The sequence below is a fragment of the Diabrotica undecimpunctata genome, chromosome 6, assembly GCF_040954645.1.
Source record: "Diabrotica undecimpunctata isolate CICGRU chromosome 6, icDiaUnde3, whole genome shotgun sequence".
NCBI classification, from domain to species: Eukaryota; Metazoa; Arthropoda; class Insecta; order Coleoptera; family Chrysomelidae; genus Diabrotica; species Diabrotica undecimpunctata.
The window spans coordinates 64,952,245-64,976,957 of NC_092808.1; the positions used below are offsets into that span (position 1 = coordinate 64,952,245).

A 24,713-nucleotide genomic window follows, 5' to 3' on the forward strand; every position below is an offset into this window, starting at 1 on the left:
GCACGTTTAGTCAGATTTATAACTGAAATTAAGTATTTATTGAGGCAAATATTTTTTGTGTTTAAATAAATTCGCCTGTGGTGAAAAAATTGTTAGATCGGTGCCCGTATCAGCTGAGATTTATAAAGCTGCTGGCTGGAATACTTAAGGTAGAAATTGTACGCATTTACAAATTTAGATTTAGTTATATAAGAAATCATTGGGAGCTTACTAAAAACTTTACATAACGATTAATAATACATTCTGCTATGAAATGTTACAATGACAATATTAAAATTTAAAAAATGTTCCGCATTTTTTGTAGTGGTTTATTGTAAAAAGACAATCTCCAATACCATACTACTTTGTGTTGTACTGTGTTTTCCAGCGTTTCTAGGATCATTTTCTTGTTTATTTTCTCGGCCATCTCTATAATTGTTTTGAATTTTACTGCATTTCTTGTTTTGCTCTTGACTTCTGGTGTCTGTTTTATTGAGTTGCTATATTGGTTTGTTATTTCATATATTTGTGTTCAATTTATTTGGCCAGTTTATTTCTAAAATTTGTGTAGTCTTATTGTTGTAATTTCACCGTTTATAAGTTTACGCAGCGTAAGATATGGTTTTATCAAAGCTGTTAAAAATTTTAATTATTGTTATTTCTGATATGTCTGGTGTTTGCCATATTTTATTTATTGAGTTAAATGCGTGTTATGCTTTTTTTACGGGTATCTATATATCGCTCTTGCATCTTCTTCGGTGTCCATAATTAATTAAACAATTTTCTTATATTTAGTTTTCTCTTTTTTTCTTCGGAGACCATTCATGACAGATCAACATTTGAAGTGTTCTTTCTTTGGATGCCGCGTTCAGTTAGCGAGCAGATGTCTGCAAATCCCAGTTCTAATTATTTGTACAGGTTTCATTTAATACGTCTCTTATCATCAGGTATTTTCTTATTATCCAGTCTACCATAATTATGAACAGTGAAAAGATAAGTCCCAACAATATTTTACTTAGCTTTCTCTAACTATTTATTCTGTTATATTTCCTGTGTTTTATGTTACCTTGCTCTAGATCTTTCATAGAATAATTTATTCAAATTAATATATTTATTTTACTTATTTTTCAGATTTGCTTCTCATTAATGAAATTATGGTGGACTAAACTTACAGGAATGTCAGTTTGCATTAAATAGCGTTTCTTCTTTTTCGTCCTCAGCTTTTCCCTTTTCAGGGGTTGCTGTTCCTTACTCTCCGTCCCTACTTATTTCTGTCCATTGGGTCTTCTTCACCTAAAAATCTCTCTCCCTCGAGTCTTCTGCCAAACAGTCCTTCGATTTTCTCCTTAGTTTTCTACTATTTCTCCTTCCATCAACTTTTAACAGCTCTATCCTTCGTCTCACATAATTTTCATTTTAACGTTTAACATGACCAAAACCATTACAATCTTTGTTCTTGAATCTTTTTTAAAACTGTAGTAACCCCGGCTCTTTTCCTAATCAAGTCGTTTCTGATCCTGTCCCTTTTAGTCTTACCCAACATCCACTGTAACATTTTTATTTCAGCTACCACCATCTTCTTTTCCTGAATCTTTTTTACAGACCACACTTCACCGCCGTACACCACCAACGATGGTCTCACCACACTTTTGTATATCTTTTCTCTCAGCCTTTTCCCAATTTTTTTATCACAATGTATCCCGCTCATTGGTTTTCTGTTAAACCAACCAGCCTGTATTCTGTGGACAATTTCTTGATATATTTCCGTTATGTCAGAGCCAAGGTACTTAAATTCTCCTACTATTTCTAGTTTTTCTTTTTAAGTAATTCTATTTTCCCAAACATTACTTCACCTCCTAACCACATATACTCAGGTTTCGACTTGCTAATCTTAGGTCTTCCCTCTTTCTTCTTCAACCCTCCAATTTCTCCTCCAACATATCTTTGCTCTTCTCTACTGACACGATTGACCAGCAAAGAGCATTAATCAAGGAGCCCTCCCTTACTTTCTCTATTAGTACATCCATTAAAAGATTAAACAGGTAGTGACTCAGTGAGAGCCTTGATGCAAACCAACCGTTACTGGAAAACTTTCGGTCAATTAGGTTAATAAGTATGTTTATTGTCAGTCATTAATAAGTATGGCTTGGCCACTCTTCCGATTTTTTTCTGTATTTTTTAATTCTTTCCCAGTTTATGCCATTTCTTTTAACTTCTGTAGCAATTTCTAAATTTTTTACTTCATTATTTTTGGCTATATTTCACATGGGTATTATCCACACCTCCCCTGAAGAGGTTAGACCAAAAAGCTCCAGGACCGGACTATATTAGGATCTGCCAGAAAAAGTAATTGTTTACAGAACAAATTAAATCAACAACATCCTAAAATTAAGACATGTTCCTGTCAGATGAGACAAAGCTTACGGAATAATGATAAAAAAACCAGTTAAAAACGGCACATTTCCACAAAATTATATCGGCCAATAAGTTTATTACCAGCAATAAGAGCAAGTCATACTAGCTAGGCTAAAAGAAGAATCAGAAAAAATCGGATCCATAACTGAAGCACAGTTCGGATTTAGATCCGAACACTCATATGAACATTCAAGACAAAGGTTAGGATGGCAAACTGTAAAATTTTACCATAACCAACATACGTTTCGGCCGCATGGGAACACACTTGCAAATCCAATAGAAACAAAATACAAATAGTCCAGAACCATACGATCAGAGAGGCTCTGAATACACCGTGATACCTTCCATTAAGGTTCGTATTTAGGGACTCAGAACAAAAGAGAAGCTTGAGAACAATGGACGAAAAAGCGGCCGAGTGACCGAGAAATCCGGGCGGGAAGTCCCTCGCTGTCCGGAATACACATTTTTGGACATGAGATTTTAAATCCCAAGGCATATAAAAATTAACTTCAGTCATTCATAGGGAGAAAAACTCTTCCAGCTGGCCCTAAAATCAGATGTCCTAACCACATAATGTAAAACAGAGGATGTTCCATTACCCAGGGCATCCAAAATAACTTTCAGTACAAAGCCTTCCCATTCGTTATATCCTGCGATGGGGAGGGGTGGTTGGTTATAGCTTGGGGGTCAGATAGGCATTACCCCATTATGGAGTGTGACTTAGAAATAATAAAGCTGTTTTACTCAGGTTTCAATAGGTGCATAATCATGGTATTTAGCGTAAGATATACTTATTAAAAAATTAATCACAAAGAAAGTAGTTATAAGAGTATTAGATACCAATCATGATTGAACAGTAAATTGCATTTCTTTTGTTTTTAATGGAATTAACTTTTTGTTATTTATATGTATTCGTAATAATTATAATAAACAAAATATGTTCTAATTAAAAAAGCTCGTATTTACAAAATTTGTATTTACTAATAAATATGATTGTGAAACACATGATTTTTTTCAGTTACAATGTTTTCAAGGCTAATAAGGCCCATTTCGAAAATTATCCTTAATTCAGTTTTTCAATTTGCTTGTAAAATTTGCCCATAAAAATTACATCCCGTCTAGAAATTGCTGTATAATCCATACACTTATCGTAATGTGTCTTAAAGCCATGTAATAAATTAAAAAGAACTTTTAAAAGAGCCATCAAGACAGACTCATGTAACGCTACACCCACAACCTGAAATTATCTTGTACCAAAGTCGGCATAATGATTTTTTGGCTCAAGTTAGTTTAGCAAGCCCTATTCCCTAATTCGATGCGTCATATATTTCAGCTCTGACACGTTCTTTAAAATAGTCTGTGTAGTCGTACTGCTGACTAGTCGACAGTATCCGTTGAACAAGCCGTACTGAATTGAGTTGGAAGACCAGTTTTATGTTTATGGGATAATGCAATCGCTTGTAAATCGGTGCCAATATGATCTTTACTGAAACACCGACCATTTCAGAGCAGCTTCGATTATAATTTTCAAACAGGTTCGGAATGATACTTGCCAAGTAAGTAGGAATAATGGCTCTCTTGAGTGTTTCTGTTAATCGCAACAAAGGTTGTTATGTTTTTTCATTTCAATAACACAAACACTTTAAAGAGTTAATTCTTACAAATAAATGTCTTAAAAAAGTTAAATTGTAATATATATATATATATATTTACTTATTTAAATTGATAAATAAGATATTTTTTAGTATTTCTTCTTTATAGAGGTTCTTAAATTATTTTCTTGTTTCATGTAAACTTTATATGGGACCAAAACACAATTTTATATGAATAAAAAATTACATTGTACGGTTACTTTGACGTTTCGACTTCCACTTGGGACATCGTTTTCAAAAAGATTTATTTTGAAAAACAAGTAGGTAAGGTGGGACAAGTGCATACCCGTGGTAAGTGCGTTTGAACTAAATAAAAATTTTTGTAACGGTAACCTTAGGTATGAAACCAATTTCAAAAGGGCCAAGTAAACAACGAAACAGCTTCTACACATGCGAGTGGCAATGTCGTTAAAGTTACGACATAGGACATAGCACACTTGTTTGTTAGTAGTTAAGTTTGGAGATTCACCTACAAAGAGCCGGTAAGGATTTTTTCGTCGAGAAGTCGTGTCAATCTCATATCGCTTACTATATTTTAATTTTAATTGAATATTTTCGGCTAGTACTGCAGAAATTTGAATTGTTTTGATAACATTTATGTTTTTTTCCTTATAGTTTGCTAGTAATTAAAATATGCGCAGTTGCCCCAAAGATTTATCACATGGAAAAGTGCGTTTTCTGTGTAAGGGCAAATATGCCCTTACGTTAATGCACTTGCCCCGGCATAAAATCAGAATACAATATTTTAGTTCGCAGTTAGAGGTGTTTCGAAATTACGTCCGAAAGACGGATAGAGGTTCGCAATATTCAGCAGATGCCTTTAATAGTGCCTAACGGTTATAAGAAATCAGAATTTCATTGTCAATGGAGCATCGCGCTTATACAAGATCTCTGTGACAACATTACGGGATCACTTAAGTGAAAGAAAGAGGTGCGAAGGGATCAGGACAAGGTCATTTTACCGACATTCCATTGGCAGAAGAAGAGCAACTAGCAGAAGGTCTTCGCACGATGGAGCAAGGGGGTTTGGTTTGTCCCGTAAAGAAGTTTTTGAATTAACCCAACAGTTTTTTCACTGAAACAACCTAAAAGCTCGATTTAAAGATGGTAGGACATATGAAGACTGATTCTTAAATTTTAAAAGAAGACATTCGCTGTCATTTAAGAAACTAAAAATACTTTATTTTGTAAGAAAGAAGGCCATGAATCCATTGATAACGATTATTTTAGGCTATTGGGCGAAACCATTTATTCTTGAGCGCTTGCTAACAAACCTGAGTGAATCTGCAATATATATGAAACTGGATATTCCAGTGACTCTTTCTAAACAAAAGTTGTTGGCAAGCAAGGAGCACCATGTACAAGAATCACCAGTGGAGGAAGGAAGAACACTACAATGGTGATGGCAGCATGCACTAGTGGCGAAAAAATTTCTCGGTTAATCGTTTTTAAAGGAAAAAATATCTGGGATAAATGGATAACTGAGTAAAATGGTGCCTTTCTTGGTATTGTCTATGCTGCTACTAAAAAGGGCTGGATTATAGCTATTGTATTTTGCAACTATTTTGAGCGTAATTTTGTAAAAACATTGGTCCTGATCGGTCTATACTAGTTATTTACGACGGACATTCAACGCCCTCACGACAGATTTGGTCAATTAGATCGAGATCAGAAGGAATCATCATCCTGAAACTACCGACTCATACAAATCACATTCTCCAGCCATTGGATTTGGCGGTGTTTAAAGTTTTAAAATTATTCTGGGACAAAGAACTCGTGTAATGACAGCGACAGTTTGCTGGTCGGAGAGTTTCTAAATAAATAAGGTTTTTCTTAACTGATTGGGAAAATATCGTTACGAGGTTAATTTTTTAAGTCGATGCAGATTAGCGGACGTCAGAAGATCAGTGTCAAGAGACTTCTCTAGATGTGACGCATCACACGATGCGTCTGAAAATAGCGACTTCATCTGCCACATTTCGTTAGAAGAAGAAGACGACGAGGAGGTACTATTTATTGGTCCTCCACCTGAATTTTCTGTGACAGACTGGTTCTAGTGGCTTTCAAAAGCTAAGGTCGGAACAGAAATGACATTTTATATATATATATATATATATATATATATATATATATATATATATATATATATATACGTATATATAGGCCACGTGATTTCCCTAACAAGAGCTCAAGTTATGAGGAGGAGGAGCTACAATTTTTGCCCTTAAATAAAGTACTTTTTCATTTTATGGTAAGTCATTTAAACCTTCCGAATTTATTTTGTTTTCAACATTATGAAAATTAAAAAAAATTTTCAGGACACTTTCAGTGCAAAAAAGCCTAGTAGTAAATAAGTGCGCTTACCCCTAATGCAACGCAAGAAAAATATACATAACTATGCTCGGGAGACGCAGTTACCCCAAACTAACGGGGCAAGTGAGCTACTATGATATGTAACAGAAAAAAAAAATCATAAATATTAATCGTAAAAAGTCACAGATTTGGGATCTTCTCTAAATAAAGATCATTGTCAAAGTACTTGGTGCATGTATTCTCGGTTTAATAGAACTAACCCAATTGAAGCATTAATATAATATAAATCAAACATGAATAAAAGAGGGTGCACTTGCCCTTTCTTACCCTAAGTTATTTTATTCCGTTGATGTTTATTAGCGCTTTTAAATTGTGTAAAAAAATAAACACTTACGCTTCTTCTTGTGATCGTTTTCCTGCTGATGCATTCCGCCTCCTGAGGGATCTAACATCATGGAGTGTCCCAGAGGTCCCCCATGACCACCTGGCTGACACTCCATCGTTATCATGCTACCCTCAATGATTGGGCCACACTGCAAAAAAAAACAGTATCATAAGATAATATCCTAGTTAGAAGAGCTAAAACAGTAAAAGTCATTTGTGTGAATCAACACCAGATAAAATTTAAAATATTAATAACAGTACCTAAACTGTATAAAAAATCACCTAGGTTTGGAATTTAAACCTAACTTAAACTTCTTAAACTTAAACTTAACCAAAACAGTTAATACATTTTACTTCTTATCTATAACATAAGGAAATTCTTCTTAGGGTACCTATACATTGCTGTACGAAGCAAGTTCGTATTTGTAGTATTAACACAGGTTCTTTAATTTTAGGGTAATTTTAGGATAATCTTCTTCCTGATTGGGTTAAAACTAAATAATGCAATACGTATCGGTATCGCTCCTTAAAACTCTATAATAGAACAGTTCTATTTTGCAAAGCACGGTTTTGTTAGGTATATGATCAGATGAATATAGGAAAAAGTAATTTATTTAGGAATAATATATATAGTAATATATATATATATATATATATATATATATATATATATATATATATATATATATATATATATATATATATATATATATAACTGTTTTGGATGGGTTGGAGTCAATAATAGGGCTATTGGTTAACTATTTTTTTATTCTCGAGCTTTCAATTGTGTTTACAATTATTATCAAGAGCTAAAATAGATAAAATACTTACAAGGTTGAACTAAAAAGAAAACGGGTAAGGTAAGTTAACAATTTTTTTTAACTTACCAAATAAAAATTAGTTTGGTAAGTAAAAATCACTGCTTACATCTTCAAAATATTTAATAAAAAAAAAAAAAGATGTAAGCAGTGATTTTTACTTACCAAACTAATTTTTATTTGGTAAGTTAACAAAAATTGTTTTTTCTTTTTAGTTTAACCTTGTAAGTATTTTGTCTATTTTAGCTCTTGATAATAATTGTAAACACAATTGAAAGCTCGAGAATAAAAAAATAGTTAACCAATAGCCCTATTATTGACTCCAACCCATCTAAAACAGTTATATATTTGTTCCAAACGAGTCACAAGTACTTCTTTTTTCTTATATATATATATATATATATATATATATATATATATATATATATATATATATATATATATATACTTTTAAATTGACCCTTCTGTTAGATTTTGATAAAATATGTTGCTATAGGTAGCTACTAAGGTGTAACAATTTTGAAAAGAAGACCACGTTTTGGATATTACATAAAAATGATTTGCTAATATCTACTAGAATATAATATTCTTATTAGAAATAAAGGAAATATTAACCATAGATGTATAAATAACAATATTGTGATCCAATAACAAACATATATTAATATACATAGACATGTATAAAATAACAATCAAGAAATCAGAAACAGCTGAAGCTAGAGCCATAATATGTGATACAAACTAAAATCTAATAGATATGAACCAAATATATTGGTATATCTCAGTAAGAAACCAAAAAGTTAGATTGGGTAGATTACGCATATAGGGTGGTCGACTGGACAGAATCATAATTATTTTATAATATCGGAATATTATTAAATGAATCTTGTTATGCGTTTAGAAAAGAAACAAGCTAAAGCAGTTAGAATAATTACAATGTAAATAGTTATTAACCAACAGCTACTAATTAAGTCAAATATTTTTTGCTTTTGTTGTATAACTCTTTTAACTTGTTTATATAAAACTTCTTACCTTATTCACTCTACCATATTTGCTAAAGTAAATTGTATAACAAATTCCAAACCTAATTTAAAAGTAACAGATTGTTGAAATGTTAACAATTTATATTTCTCTCACGGTTTTACTTAAAACAGCATTATACTATTTTATTAATATTGTTATTAAAATGTCATCCCATCACGGCATGCTTATTTACTCATTGAAAAGATTTATAATTTAACATTCCTAAAATATTTCTCTTGAAGCAAATGTTTAAGTAGTTCAGTGCCATTAAGTGTTATCTTTTTAAAATATTAATTGTCACCAGATATAAAGTGTGAGATACTAGGTTGTTCATACAGAAGGCATAGATCAAGAAATCATGCAAAAGTAAGCGCTTACCATATGGCCGTATTCATTTATAGAAAGAGGAATACACGCCATCAATTAGATGAACATGTCACCGACCGTTCTCGGGATTTAATGTCCGTTCACAGTATGGCTGGCAATAAACCCTTTAACTTAAAAAATAAATTGAATCTTGCCACTCACCAAAATAATACCTTTTCTATTTCTCATTGGAAATATAGTTAAAGCATATTATATATATATATATATATATATATATATATATATATATATATATATATATATATATATATGTATTTGGCCTAGGAGGACAAATTCGTTAAAAACTTCCCGTGCTCGAATCGGTATCAATAAAGTGTTATGATCATTTCGGCCTATCCCAGCCCCATCAGACACTTGGGCTGATAATTTAATAAAGCGATAGCGGCTTTCGCTAAAAGATTTTATCTTTATATATATATATATATATATATATATATATATATATATATATATATATATATATATATATATATATATATTCATATTTGGCGCCACTTTGTACGTAACCATAATAACAATCAAAAGCTAGTTATCAATAACAAAAAATATAATAAACAGAAACAAGTGTCTTTCTGACATAGATCAAACATCTACATAATCAATGTCATAATGAATTTCTACAAAATTAAATAAAATTAAAATATTGTACTTCATAACTATATAATTTTATTAAGTTAAGTTTTAATGTTTTGTAAATTTGAAAATTTAATGGATTAACCTCATGTTGTAAGTTTTTATACTAGTTTTATACAATGCTATTTAATTATAATTTCATTGTATTTACTGATACCATATTTTAGCATATCCTGAAGAAGCAAATAAATTTTGCGAAAGCTTGATAAAGAACAAAGAGTTTCACTTTCCTGCCCTATAAATGACTGCAACCTCATAATAAAACTTTATTTTACATAACGTGTCAGTCAATAATACCTAACTACTTATATATATATATATATATATATATATATATATATATATATATATATATATATATATATATATATATATATATATATATATATATATATATATATATATATATATATACAGGGTGTTTCAAAAAAAGGCAACCTAGGGTAGGTAAAAAACTGAAAAATAATTGGGTTTGCTTAGTAAAAAATTTTTGTAACGCCATCCGTTTTCAAGATACAGGGCGTTGAAGAAAAAAAAATTTTACGCATTTTTTACGATTTTGCCGAAACTACTGGCAACATTGTAAAGAAATTTGATACGAATATGTTTTGGAAGCTGATACATCCCATGAATTTGTTTTTATATTTGATTCTCATAGAGGGCGCTAGTTACACGGATCGTACTAAGTATTAGTCAATATAACTTTTTTAAGAGTATAAATATTAATCAAAATTTCAAGTAAACTTAAACATCATTCAATTTTACACGAAAAAGGTACTTTTCGTAAAACTCGATACTGTGTACCGTTTTCGGAATATTTTGATTGGAAAATTATGAAGTAATAATTGATGCTGGTAGTAATGATAAAGTTCTAATAGGTATACCTCTATTTTCTCCAAGTGTGCCATGGAAATCTGACATTTATTGATTGTTATGACGATAGATCAACAATAATTAGAGTTTTGAAACCTTGTTATTTGTAAAATTAAATCAAAATGTACTCAAATGTTGAATAGACTGACATGTTATTAACCTTAGGCCAATGTTTAGGATGTTCTAGTGCAGCTGTGACACGTTATGCAGAAAAGTTTCCTAGAAGAAACTTACCAAGCAAAAAAACATTTAGAGCCGTTGAACGACGTTGTCGAGAAACTGGGAATGTGAGACCAAATAAAATAAATTGTGGTAGACCAAGAACAACAAAAACAATTAATAAAGAAAATAATATTTTAAATTTACTTGATCAAGATCCAAGAGTTAGCGTAAGGAATATAGTAAGACAAACAAATACTTCTTCTTCAAATACTTGGCGGATACTGAAAGAACAGAAATTTCATCCTTATCATTACAGACAAGTCCAAGAGCTCTTGCCAGATGATCTAAAGGTTAGAGTGGATTTTTGTGAAACATTGCAACAAAGGACAGCCCACAATCCAATTTTTTTTAAAATGCATTCTTTTTACGGACGAGGCTACCTTTACGTGACAAGGTATGTTTAACTCCCATAATGCACACTACTGGTGTGATGAGAATCCACGAGTCAAAACGGTATCACATAGCAACTTTAGGTAACAAATTAATAGGTTATCATATTCTACCTAGAAATTTAAATGGTGATATGTATCTTGATTTTTGAAACAATTCCTTATTCGAGATATTAGAAAATTTAACGCTAAACGAGCGAAGATCTTTATTTTTTATGCACGACGGAGCTCCACCACACTTTGATAGAAGGTGTCGTAATTGGTTGAGTAATCATTTTCCGAATGGATGGATTGGTAGAGGTGCAGAAGCTCGCAGTTTGGCCGTATATTAAGGAAAAAGTCTATGCTACAAAGGTAAATTCACGCCAAGAATTGGAAGAAAGAATTCAACGTCAATTTAATGACATCATAGCTGATCCCCTACCGTTTACAAGGTTAATGGAATCTTTAGAAAAAAGAATAGACTTGTGTATTCGCGAAAACGGAGGGCATTTTGAACACTTACTGTAATTGAATTTTATTTTATGTTCTTAGTCATTAATTTAATTTTCTTTAATTTTATTTATTTAGTTTTATTTAATTACTAACTATTTCATACCAGCATCAATTATTACTTCATAATTTTCAAATCAAAATATTCCGAAAACGGTACACAGTATCGAGTTTTACCAAGAGTACCTTTTTCGTGTAAAATTGAATGATGTTTAAGTTTACTTGAAATTTTGATTAATAATTATACTCTAAAAAAGTTATATTGACTAATACTTAGTACGATCCGTGTAACTAGTGCCCTCTATGAGAATCAGATATAAAAACAAATTCATGGGATGTATAAGCTTCCAAAACATATTCGTATAAAATTTCATTACAATGTTGCCAGTAGTTTCGGCAAAATCGTAAAAAATGTTTTTTACTAAGCAATTTATTTTTCAGTTTTTTACCTACCCTAGAGACGGGGTTACCTTTTTTTAAAACACCCTGTTTACATATATAAATATATATATACATATATATATATATACATATATATATATATATATATATATATATATATATAATATATATATATATATATATATATATATATTATAAAAGTTATAAAAGTAAAATGTGATAGTATGACTCGCAAAACAAACAAACCAAAAAGGGTATATCGATGGAAGGCAACCGTATATACGTATTTCTGAATATTGGTCGTCTTCAGTACGGTGCAGCCAAGTAACAAAAGAAGCATGTTAACTTGGGAAAGGATCAAAATTATTTAAGACGACCAATAGTCAGAAATACGTGTATACGGTTGCCTTCCATCGGTATACCTTTTTTGTGGTCAATTATTGTATTTTCAACGTTCATAAATCTGCGGATATCATCATTTGGTAACTCTTTGTCGGTGTAATGTTCCAGCTGACTTCTCCAGAAGTTTAGTTCCGTGACTAGAAGTGTTTTTTCCATTTTGATTTTTAGTGGACAAACTTCGGAACCATATGTAACAATACTTTGTATAATGGTCTGGTATATCATTAGTTTATTTTCTTTGACGATGTTTTTTTTGGAGACTTACCCAGTTCATCATTTTTATGGTTTTTTCCTTGCATATTTCTGTTCTATTGACACTTCATTAAATATTTGCATGTTTTGTTACATTGTATACGTTCCCCATCATTGAATATCAAATATTCTCTTCTTCTTTTTACATTATTTGTTGATCTGAAAAACGTCTATGACAGTGTATCTGAAACAAAACTGTGGAAAGTCCTATAAAGTATGAACATTAGTGTTAGGCTAATAAATTCTTTGAAAAGGTTATAAAGGAAAACCATTATCAAAGTGAAAACGAAAAATGGATTATCAAATCTACTTGAGGTAAACAAAGGTCTAAAATAGGGATGTTTTCTCTAACTGACTCTATTTTTCTTCTGTTCTCTATTGGTCTTGAGTATGTTTTTCTCGGCGTCCATTTTTCAGGATTATCTCGAGCAGCGTGCCCGACCCACTATCACGTTCCATGACACCAGTAATTTTGGTTCTGTCACAACTGTCGGTATTCCGAATCTTGTCTCTCAAAATGATCCCAATGTAATGGCTTTTCTTTGTAATGGCCATGATCTCAATTTAGTACGTAATCACTGGTAATATATACTTGTCCTAGACTCTTGGCCTTAGACACATTGATACATCTTTGTATAAGTGTGATAACAAGCTTATAGATCTGTAGTGTTTAATATTTGCGGTGTCCCCTTTTTTTATAAGATTACTACTTGTGATCATTATAACCTTAGCGAGCAACGTAAAAATATCACGATAAATGATAAACAAGTGAAGTAATAACAGAAAAAAGTCATTGTCTTTTTTCGGAATAATTATTATTACAATTGATAAAATAGTCATCTATATGAAGCTATATTTGTCAAGAAATGAATATTTGACAATTGTTAAAAGCTAGGAAGTACACGGAAAACAGTAATAAAAGACTAAAAATAAACAAAAATAAATTGATAGTAAATTTACTAAGACTTAACTTAATCCAACCAAAAATAATTTATATTAATATGATACACTTCAGCCGATGACGATAAAAGACTGATCGTATATTATTAGCATATCCGTGATCATTAATATCTGTCTAGTAGTAATAAAAATCTTATACAACACAAAACGAATTAAAAAACTGCAGTAAACCGATTTTATGACACGGCTACTATTGCACTTTCCAATATCCACGTAAAAATGCACAATGTAAATATTTAACACATGCAGCGTTCTTGGGAAATCAGATGAAAGTGTGTACATGCATGTTTGACAAATAAGTAGGTGGAACATATTTTACCGGCACTATTAACTGTCAAGAAATAATTATAAGTAATTAATAAATTTCGCTGTCTTGTTTGCCGCATGCCTGAAACAAAAACGCACAATCACTGCATGGCTTGATGTGCAACAGGACATTATCGTCGAGATAAAACTTTATGACAGAAGAACATCAAGATGCAAACACATATGAAAAAATTTTAAGTAATGCAAAACGCAGAAAATAATTCTTTAGTTATTAACTTATAGAAACTTTATTGCACGATTGAAAATAATTTATATAAATTATTTATTTACTCAGAAATTCATAAAAATCATAACAATGTTATAAATTGGTGTTAAAGATACTGCAGCAAAAAGTAAAAAATTATATCATTTAAAAAATATTCTAAGGTTAAATTGTAAAATTCCTCCTATAATCTAAAATATTGAGTAACTTCCTCAAATTAGAAACATGTAAAAGAATGCTTAGTCCTAACTAACGTATTAAAGTGGCCAGACAGGTCATATAAAGCACGAAAAAAATTCGCTGAACCACATAGAAGACCATCCGAACCACAGCATGTTTGAGATAGTAGGGTATGATGTATACCATAGATGGAAGCACAGAAGACCCAAACAACAACTGCTTGGTAACATATAAATCTAGATAATTATAAAAACCTAAAAAAATGACCTCGGTTATCAAAAAATTTAAAAACAAAAAAACAGGATAGGAGGTGCCCACTCCTTGTTTCTTTTCGTTTAAATTCTATATTACAGGCAAATTACGGTGATAGTAGTCCTTCATGTTATAACAGTACGTGTAGGTATGGTGGAGTATCAGCGGAGCATTGGGTCTGAGCTCCCTCAACTTCTACTGTTGTGAACTTTCACTTTGTTATTGATCAATAGAACACAAAATTAACATCTGATTTTTCTGTTCCCTATTTTGGTCACAGATATTAAATTTATACGTGGTTTTACCTGTAAAATTATGCAAACTGGAAAAGTATCATCCAAACAATGGTGATATAATTGTACCAGATGGATTTTAGTTTGAAAAAAGATAGAAATCCTGGATGTAAAGATTTCTCTGTTGGAATTTAGATGGAAAGCAACTCCTGCTAATGAAAAGTAATTGGCGATATATCAGAACCACACAAACAAAAGATTCTGCTACTACCAGAAATAACATGTACAAAAGCAGAAGATAGCCAATATTCCTGCAATCAGTGAATAATATCCATGACGTTTTAGTAACATATCTTAATAAAAAAAAATATTGAAAAACGATGGTGTGAAGAACCCGATTGGATTATTAACCATTGTTTAGATTTATTTCTTAAGCAGATATGAAACTGTGTATCTAGGCGGTGTTTTTAATTAATTATCTTTTTAAGTAGTTATCGCATTGACGATGGTAAACACTAAACGGCATGGGAGCATTCTTCTTCTTTATAAGTTATACAGGTGAGAGGTGAGGTCCATGGATTATTTGATGGCTTGATGACACCATATTTTCCGTATTTCTAATCTCTTTCTGACTCTTTGGCTTAGACTCGTTTCGCAAATTAAAGTCTTCTCAGATTACTGAAGTACTAAAATCTTCATCCTATTTGTCGATTACCAGCGCAAATTCTTCACGGCAACATGTTTTAGCAGAACGTTTGATCGAACATTTGTAAGTTTTCTAAATAAGTTTTTGATTGTCGTTACGGAAAATTAAATATTCATGTATAAATGATTGTTTGTAAATATTTTATTCTGAAATAATTATTTTTCATCAGTCCAATCTAAAATTTATTAACTTTAATCTGCAAGTTATCTACAGTTGACGCCGTTTCCTGCATAATTTTTTAATTTCCAGCCTTTTTTGTCGAAGCAATCTTCAATTTTTAGATCTCTTAATGACTTCTAGTGTGCGGAGTCCATTTTCTATATTTTTTGGCCATTTATTTTCAGGCATTCTTTGGAGGTATTCATACCAGTTTAGTCTTTTGGTTTCACTTATGTTTATTTTGTCTAGATCAATTACCAGGTCTCTCCGACTATCTTCGTTTCTCACCGTATCAAGTCTAGTGAGACAGTAACATCGCCTCCAATAGTTCATTTTGATTATAGTCCTATCTCTACCTACCTACAACTTTTATTTGGTTGTAAATTAATACTTAATTACTATTTAAATGGAAATAAGCCACAATTAAAAGTTAAAGTACGTTTATTGACGTTTCAATTTCCACTTCGGAAATCGTTCTCAAAATAAAAACAGTAGTAAATTAAACAAATTTTGTTTTTTTGTGGAAATTGAAACGTCAATAAAAGTACTTTAACCTTTAATTGTGGCTTATTCCCATTTAAATAGTAATTATTTTAAAATGCCACAAGAAAATAGCTTCAGAACAAAATTAATACTTGAATCCAAAGTACTGACCGACTTACTAAAACTAAACACTTGCTTAAATAGATAGGCATAGAAAAACAGCCTGACGGTTTTATCGATTTCTCGATAATTTAGCAGCTCAATAAACGTCTCTGTGAGACATCATACCGAATAATACGCTCTATTTCTAAATAATATGACGTCAGCGGACATCATCGTTTGGCAGATTGTCAGTCGAAGAAAATTATTGAAAGTGCTTTCTATTATTACTTGGAAACTCATCACACAATCTACAGTCCATTAATCTAAGGAGTTAAAAAACGTCATAAGGGACTATTTTTATGCCAAAAATTTAAACTAGTTGCATTTCTTTGAGTGGCTGTGAAAAATATCGAATTGTTATTGATATAAAAAGTATGTACATACTTGTTATATTTTTCTATTTTCACGTCTGATTGGAAGATAATAAGGGAAAACACGAAAAAAGACTTATAAGCTTAGAAAATCACAGCTTGGAAACGTTGGAAATTTCAGACTCCGGGGGTAATTTCGCGTGAGTATGCTAAGAGGTCAACTAATAGATTAATGTTACCACCTATGGTATGCGACCAGTCGAAATAATGTACTAAGACGAAAACTGAAAGATTCAGAAAACAGTTATTTGAATTTTGAACCGTAACGACTAAAAAAGGTTGTGGTTCAGGATCTAAAACATAAATTGCTTACTTAGCTTTTTATTTCATCTTGATTTTAAACATTGATATTTGTAGTAACTTTTTGAAGTGTGTATGTATATTACTAGTTATATAAGAATAGCCTATACTTTAGTATTGGTTATAAAAATGGAATTCTTAAATTTACCTGTGGATATTGTAACCAAATTACATATGAGTGCAAGTAAGTATTAATGTTTTTGATTGATAATATTTTTTGGTGATATACACTAAAAAGTACATGCTCAGCTGTTACGATCACTAAACATTATACAATTATACCGTAATCTTATTAGACAAAATTACAACAAATAATTAAATATGCCATTGAGCTATTACTATTTTGTATATATCTTTTAGAATTCAATATGATGTAAAAAGTCAAACAAGATCCTTAATTAAGATACCACATATAATAAAGACGTTATTCAAAATGGTATTTATGAGGTGCGGGAGAAGCTAGTTATAATTATGCAATCTATTAAACTACTGACATTGTTCTACAATTCTAGTCGACTTAACGATTTAAATAACTATTGTATTCTTGTTGAGATGAGTCATTTTTAATGGGATTAACGCATATGAAGTCTTTATTGTTAACTGTAAACAATCATTAATCTTGTCTATAAGAACTTTAAGAATCTGTTTTTAATCGTTGGGTGTTTTTTAAATAAAAAACATAGTTGTTAAATGGCTATAACAACAAATTGCTTCTACTAAAACATCGGACAATCAAGTTATTTCCTAAATACATAAATTTCAAATTGGACGAGAATTGGATGAATGTGACATAGATACAAACTCTAGTGTTTAATGAAATCGCCAAGGAGATATATATGTATATATTCTTTATATGAATGCATACAAAATATTAATTTATGTTGTAGTTAAATGTTTAAAACCTATCAAGAGTATTTACAAAATGTTTTTTTATGTTTAAAATAAAGAAACGTTTTACTAAATATGTTGAGCGTTAGACTTTTCACATGTTTATTTAAGCCTTAAAGGTAATTTTACACCTGGAGTTTAAAAAAATACTAACAATGAAGAAATAAAATAAAAATCAGACTCTTAATTGTATTCTTTATATTTTAAGTAGTACATGCAAATGCAAGACTTTTGGGTATAGAAAAGCCAGTTAAGATTTGATTTCACTATTCGCTTATATATATATATATATATATATATATATATATATATATATATATATATATATATATATATATTTCGTCTTAACTAGATTCATCAGAGCGACGAGAGTGTAGAAGTTATGGAAGAAAGGCTGAGGCTTTCTAAAGCGTATAGATAGGAATGCACTTAAATATGACATGAAACGGGTATAAACTAATAAATAATTATAGAGCAAATAAAGATACTACTGTAGAGAGAAAAACAAAAATGCTATTTTAATATAAGACAACTTAGGAGTTTAAAATAATTAAGTAAAAAAATATGAAAGATATAAAAAGATGAATAAACATTATTTTATTAAAATAAACAAATAAATAGTTAACACAAAAATTTTGTAATACTTTTTGTATCTCTACTATTTCTCAAAATAAAAAATTAATCCAACCATCAAAGATTCATATACCGCAGAATAATGTATTAAACTCTCTAATTACACAATAATATATTTTCTTTGTGCCTCTCGTTAAGGTTTCAATTACAGACTCCAAACATTTTCAATCAAAGTCAAAATTATTTTGTGTTCTGTTGATTGAACTTATTTATGAATGAGTACTTTTTCGGTAGCCTATTCTTCTCGGTCTAATACTCATTGTCGGAGCAGTAAATTGCAAGTAAAGAAGCTAGGATACGCTTTGATATCGTTCAAGGTGTGAGAAAGCAATAAGAAGCCAGAGCATGCATGGATGCATCGTTAACGGTATAAATTTCTTCCGAGTCACACCAGGTAGTGTGAATTTCGGTTTTTCGAAAAAAGAAGTTTAAATAAATAGTTACGCTAATGTATACGGTTAAGTAGCAAAATATAAAAGAAATGATTAATTTTTATATGTAGAATTATACACAAAACATTATTATATATTATATTATATATTGTGATTTAGAAACAGGTTACAAATATTGCTTAAATAGGAAATTATAAAATAATATAATATTTTGTTGTATAATCGGAAATAAACTTGCAAACCAAAAATGTATTCAATAATACGTTTTAAAGATGTTTTCTAACATCATTACATTATATTCAACAGGAATTACTACCATTGCTTTTTTCTATTAGTTGATTTACCTTTTTTTAGTATGAATAAACATAAAAACAACGTTTTAATTAATTTAGTTTTAATTAATTTAATCGAGTGTCGCCGGTACGATAAACACAGAGTGCAACATAAACTTAAGTCAAATATCAAAGACGTTTTAAACTCACCCGATCAAGTCTTTAACCTAATTGGTTTCTTGAAAGACATTCAATTGTTCAACAGAATATGACCCCTTGGTTTCCATGTACTTTACCTTTAACTTATAACTTAGTGATAAAACCGTTGTATTATTTAGTCATAGGTTCTAAGCTTATAGATTAATTGTAGCAATTAGTAACATGTGCTTATTGTAATTATTGTACACAATATTGTTTGTGTCAATGGTCTTTGCAGCCGAGAAACATTAATTTAAATAAAAAAAAATAATTTCCACAATAATTAGAAAAATTTATTCAAAATTAGCTTTGGTCGTTCGTTAAAAATAAGCTTCATTATTAAGGGGCTGATTTTAAATTATACTAAAAATGTAAACTAGCAAATTTATTTAAATTTGAAAATTATTTTGTAGTTTATGTAGAATTTCAAAACTGTGATTGATTTTATTAATGAAGTTTGTAATTACGAACTTTGTTAGGTTTAGTTATATTTGTTTGAAATTTCATCTGAACTTCTGTTTTAATCATCATCTGCATTAAATTTTAGATATTGATCCAATAGGTTATTTGTTTTTTATAGCCTGTGAATATATTTAAGAAAATATCTATAAGTATCAGTAATATATTATTGATAATTAAGTATAAGCAATATTAAAGAAATATAATAAAAATATTTTACCAGCTGCCTAATAATAATCGCAATCATATACTACCAAAGGGCTGAAAAAATTTAAGGGTTTCTGATAATTTCAGCACTGCGGTTGAATGTTTTATATTGTGGTCTATGGACCAAACTGATTGTTGTAATAATTGCACACATTTTTTGTATACCAGTAGCGTAATAATTACTGGCCACGGTAATATAGACGTTTGTTTTTTACCGACAGGTAATAGTTGGCGGTTATGTTACATCGATTGTCGAATTAGGTAATTATATAGAAAGATATTGGAAATAATTTAGACACGGTTAGCGTGTAGACAAATCAACCGCGGAGGAAATAAAAATATGTTTAATCTACGCTTTGTTTCAAATGTTTTGTAAATCATGAAAGAGTTTGAAAATTGGTTAATAATTTGTTTAATAGTACGTGATGAATTTTACAAATTAAATCGAAAAAAATATTACAAAATATTGTCTTTTTAATATTGTTTTTACTTATAATTCTATTTCTTACATGGTCAAATAGAGTGATACCAAAGCATCTTCTCTAATTCAGTATTTAGGTCTAGATAAGCTTTTACGACATGTTTTTGTCTATAATTCACACTTCGGACACGTACGCCAATTTTGACTAAATCATAGTTTGATGAATATTTTTTTAAGTGTCGTTGCCACTTTCAGGTACTTAAAATATTTCTTCGTTTTTATTCTTATTTTTTGTATAACTTCATTTCGTTCTTTCTTCTTCTTTTTCTTCCTCTTTATAAGCAATTCTGCTTGTTCATTGGCGGATTAATACCTCTATGGAAGGTTGTCACTCCATCTTTTGCGCGGTCGTCCGATACTTCTTCTGCCGATTGGTGACTTATCTCTTGCTATTTTACGACACACGTCTTCTCCATTCGGCTTATGTGGTTATTCCATTTTTTTTCTATTTTGTGTCCATTCATTTATACACTATACGTTACATTTTCTTCTGTTTTTCACTTCTCTCTCGATCTCTCAGCGTATTTCCTGTAATTCTTCTCAGTACTCTCATCGCTGCTGTTTCCACTAGCCTTGTGCTTGCGTTGTGACTATGTGGGGTCTTGTTTTTAAGGCAGACGTCAGTATTGGTCTTACACTGGCTTTATAAATTCTAGACTTCATCTCAGTGTTAATGTGTCTGTTTCGCCATATAGTGTTATTAAGGCATCCTGCCAGTCTATTTGCTTTTTGTACTTTATCTCTAACTTCTTTGTTCAGGTCTTCATAGTTTCACCATATAGTGTTATTAAGGCATCCTGCCAGTCTATTTGCTTTTTGTACTTGATCTCTCACTTCTTTGTCCAGGTCTCCATAGCTAGACAGTGTAATTCCCACGTATTTTATTTCCATTACTTTTTGAATATTCATGCCATCAATTTCTATTTTACATCCAGTTGGTTCTTTGATTCTGCTTGTTTTAGTTTTCTGAGATGAAATTGTCATATTAAATTATTTTGCTCTTATGTTAAATATGTGGACCAGTCTTTGCAGACTATCTTCATTTTGGGCTATCAATATTGCGTCGTCTGCGTAACAGAGTATTTTGATTTCTTTGTTTTCCATTCTGTATCCTCTTCCTTTATTAACGGTTTTGATGATTTTATCTATGACAAATTGAAGAGCATGGGTTTCAATGAATCCCCTTGTCTTATTCCGCTGCCTATTTCTATAGGTTCTGTAAGTTGTTCATCTATTCTGACTTACATTTTGTTGTTTTGGTAGATGTTTCTCATAGTTTTTATAATATTTAGGGGAACTTCTTTATTATATAGAATATGGATTACATCGTTGAGTCTTTGTCAAACGCTTTCTTTAGACCAATTAGACACAGAAATACTGGTCTATTATACTCTAGTGATTTCTCATCTTTTCGTTCTTAATATGACTCGAATTTTTTTATTTTTACTGAATCGATCTAAATTCGTAAGTTACGTATGGTGTCTTATCTATATTTATATCCTATCCCATTGTGAAAATTTCTTTATTATTTTTTTATTATATGCGTCTCATATACGACATAAACTACCTAATCATCTACAAATATGATTATATATAAGGAAATGTCTCATCAATATTTTTATTGGTTTTTCTTGCCGCTGTTTTAAAATGCTGCATAAAAAAGTTTTGAATATAAATGAGGATAGAAACGAACCTTGTTTGACACCTTCAGTTTTTACGATATTCGGATATAGGCTACTTGTTTTTTTTTTCATTGCGACATATAATCGATACAACGTAACGGAGTGAACATTAGCGAAGTTCTATGAAAATGGTGGCTAGTTTTATTTCCCTTGGAATTGTTTTTTTGTTACAACTGTGAAATCATTCTGGTATAAAATCACTTTTCTCTTTAATCTCGGTGGCTTCTTTTACTATTGGAGCTTTTATAAATTTCGTTAGTGGTATGTAGTCTTTAGGTTTTCCCTTTTTATGTATGGAATTTATGGAAGAGTTCATTTAGTGACTTTTAGGCTTTTGTTTATAAATTTTACAGATAATTTGGTATATACATGTGATAGCATAATTAATTATCTGATAAGTAAGTTACGTAGTCCTGGCGCTTTCTTTTTCAAATTTTTTGTAATAATATTTATATTTCTTCTGATGCGATAGACTGTAATCTGATTACCTTTGTTTCATTCACTTTTAGTTGCCAATTCTTAGTTTTTCTTCTACTTTTTCGTTCAATAATTTATTGTACTACTCTTTGCTTATTATTTACTATCATTAATTTGTTGTTAAACTCTTGAGATATAGCTTTTCATTTTCGTGCACTAGCTCTGATAATTAGTCTGTTCATCAAAGTTCTTATTTTTCTGTTCTTTCGTTTGCTCTAAGGGTCCTAATGCTGTAACATAAAGTTTTTTGTTTAGTGTTTAATGTAACTCATCTGCTCTGCTGTAGCAACCTTACGGAACAACATTGAATTATAATATTACGCTATTAAATGATTGCATATTCTTGCAACATAAAGCAACATAATTTAAAAAAGGCATTCTACCTTGTATGTCCTTTCTATAGGTTTAAAAATTTCCCATCTTCAGATTTCTTTAATAACCTGCAATACGAGTATATTTCGATATAAATTCTAGCTTTCACATACACATTATTATGTTCGTATATATGTATTATTTTTATTTAATGAGTATTTTATTGCGGTTTTTGTTTTTGTAGTCTTTTACATTTGAAATGAAGTTCCAAGATTGTGTTACAGAAAGTGCTGTCAGATTATGTGATGATGATCAAGTATAAAATAAATTAGGTTAAAGTTTTAAGGCTCTTTAAACATAAGTTACGAACTTTCTTGGAAATTTAAGAAGATAAGATATTAAAGACTGGAATAATACCGGTCAAAATTTGGGTTCTTACATTTCTTATCATTACTTTCTCATAATATGGACATCGATCCATAGTTGTTACATCATGTGTTTTTAAAAATATCTATTAGGATTTTGAATTTTCTTAAGATCCCGTTTCGTTGGCTTCATTAGTCAAGCAGATAAAATTTTCAGCTTTTTAAAGTTATTTATAAAGTGGCTAACAATTTCCCGCATACTTTCTCATATAAAACAACAATTTATTACGAACGGCAAGAATGTAGCACATAATTAATTTATTTTCGCGATAAGGGACTAAATTGCATTAGGCGTTTAATTGAACGAGCCCAGAGATACAGTGGGGTAAAGCATTCATCATCGATAAGAAAACTGATTTATTTCAATTATTTCTGGAATTTACAACACAATTTCTATTAGAAATATCTAAATCATTTCATTGTTGATATGTCAACGTACTAAGTAATAGTGCAGGAGCTAACTGAGGAATATTAATTAAGTTGCATGTTATGTAAAGTTTTAAATAGCAAATAAAAATTTACTACGTGCAAATTTTTATTTTTATAAATATTGCTTGAACGTTGTTATGAATGTGAAAAAAAAACATATTTACTTTCCAAATTTAAAATTATGGTTGTATTCTCGTAATACAATAAATCTTAAAGAGTTTCTGAAACTGTTTTAATGTGGCATATTACAAGTTAAATATTATATTTATATGGGATTAAACCACAGTTGATTGCAATGAAAATCACATTTTACATTAATTTGTTTTTAACGTTTTCATTTCCACTCTGGAAATCGTTTTCAAAAAAAGAAAGTCTATTTAAAATGGGATTTAATCAATTGTGGTTAAATCCCACATCAATACAAAATTTAACAATAAATTTTAATATAAATAAAAGCCACTATGTGTGTGCTACTATGTTATGTTGTTTCTATGGATGCAATTTGGGTACATTTCTAACACCCATAAACAATATAGGAAGCAATGAAGTATAAGCACTTTGGTTCTCTAAAGTCTAAGTAATTTCGTATGCAAGAATCTGCTTGAAAAATCCGAGGCTACTTCCTTTTTTCTGTGATCGTCTTTGATGCTTTTACATCAACATCCAAGATGTTGGTAAATGGTCTAAAGTCAGAAAGAGCCTGAAGATACCACGTTAATAGAGTGGGTCATAATAGACTTGCAAATGTTGCAAAGGAAGACACACACGAGCAGACCATCTGAGAGAACCCCCAAAGGCTGATATTAAAGTTGAACAGCGGAATCCCAACTTGGACTACAACTTCAAACAAGAAGACATGTACTAAAATAAAAACATGTAATCAGATG

The 24,713-nt window shown here is 30.5% G+C and overlaps 1 protein-coding gene across 7 annotated transcripts in view; it reads right to left on the reverse strand.

Annotated features, from left to right (window-relative positions):
* Positions 1-24,713, reverse strand: part of LOC140443476 (uncharacterized) — a 447,648-nt gene that overhangs the window by 376,507 nt on the left and 46,428 nt on the right. For all 7 annotated transcript variants that reach the window (XM_072534774.1, XM_072534768.1, XM_072534773.1 and 4 more), the window contains exon 2: positions 6,754-6,892. In XM_072534774.1, coding sequence (XP_072390875.1) covers positions 6,754-6,868 — 115 coding nt within the window. In that variant the 5' untranslated portion in view covers positions 6,869-6,892. The remainder of the gene's footprint in view (positions 1-6,753; positions 6,893-24,713) is intronic.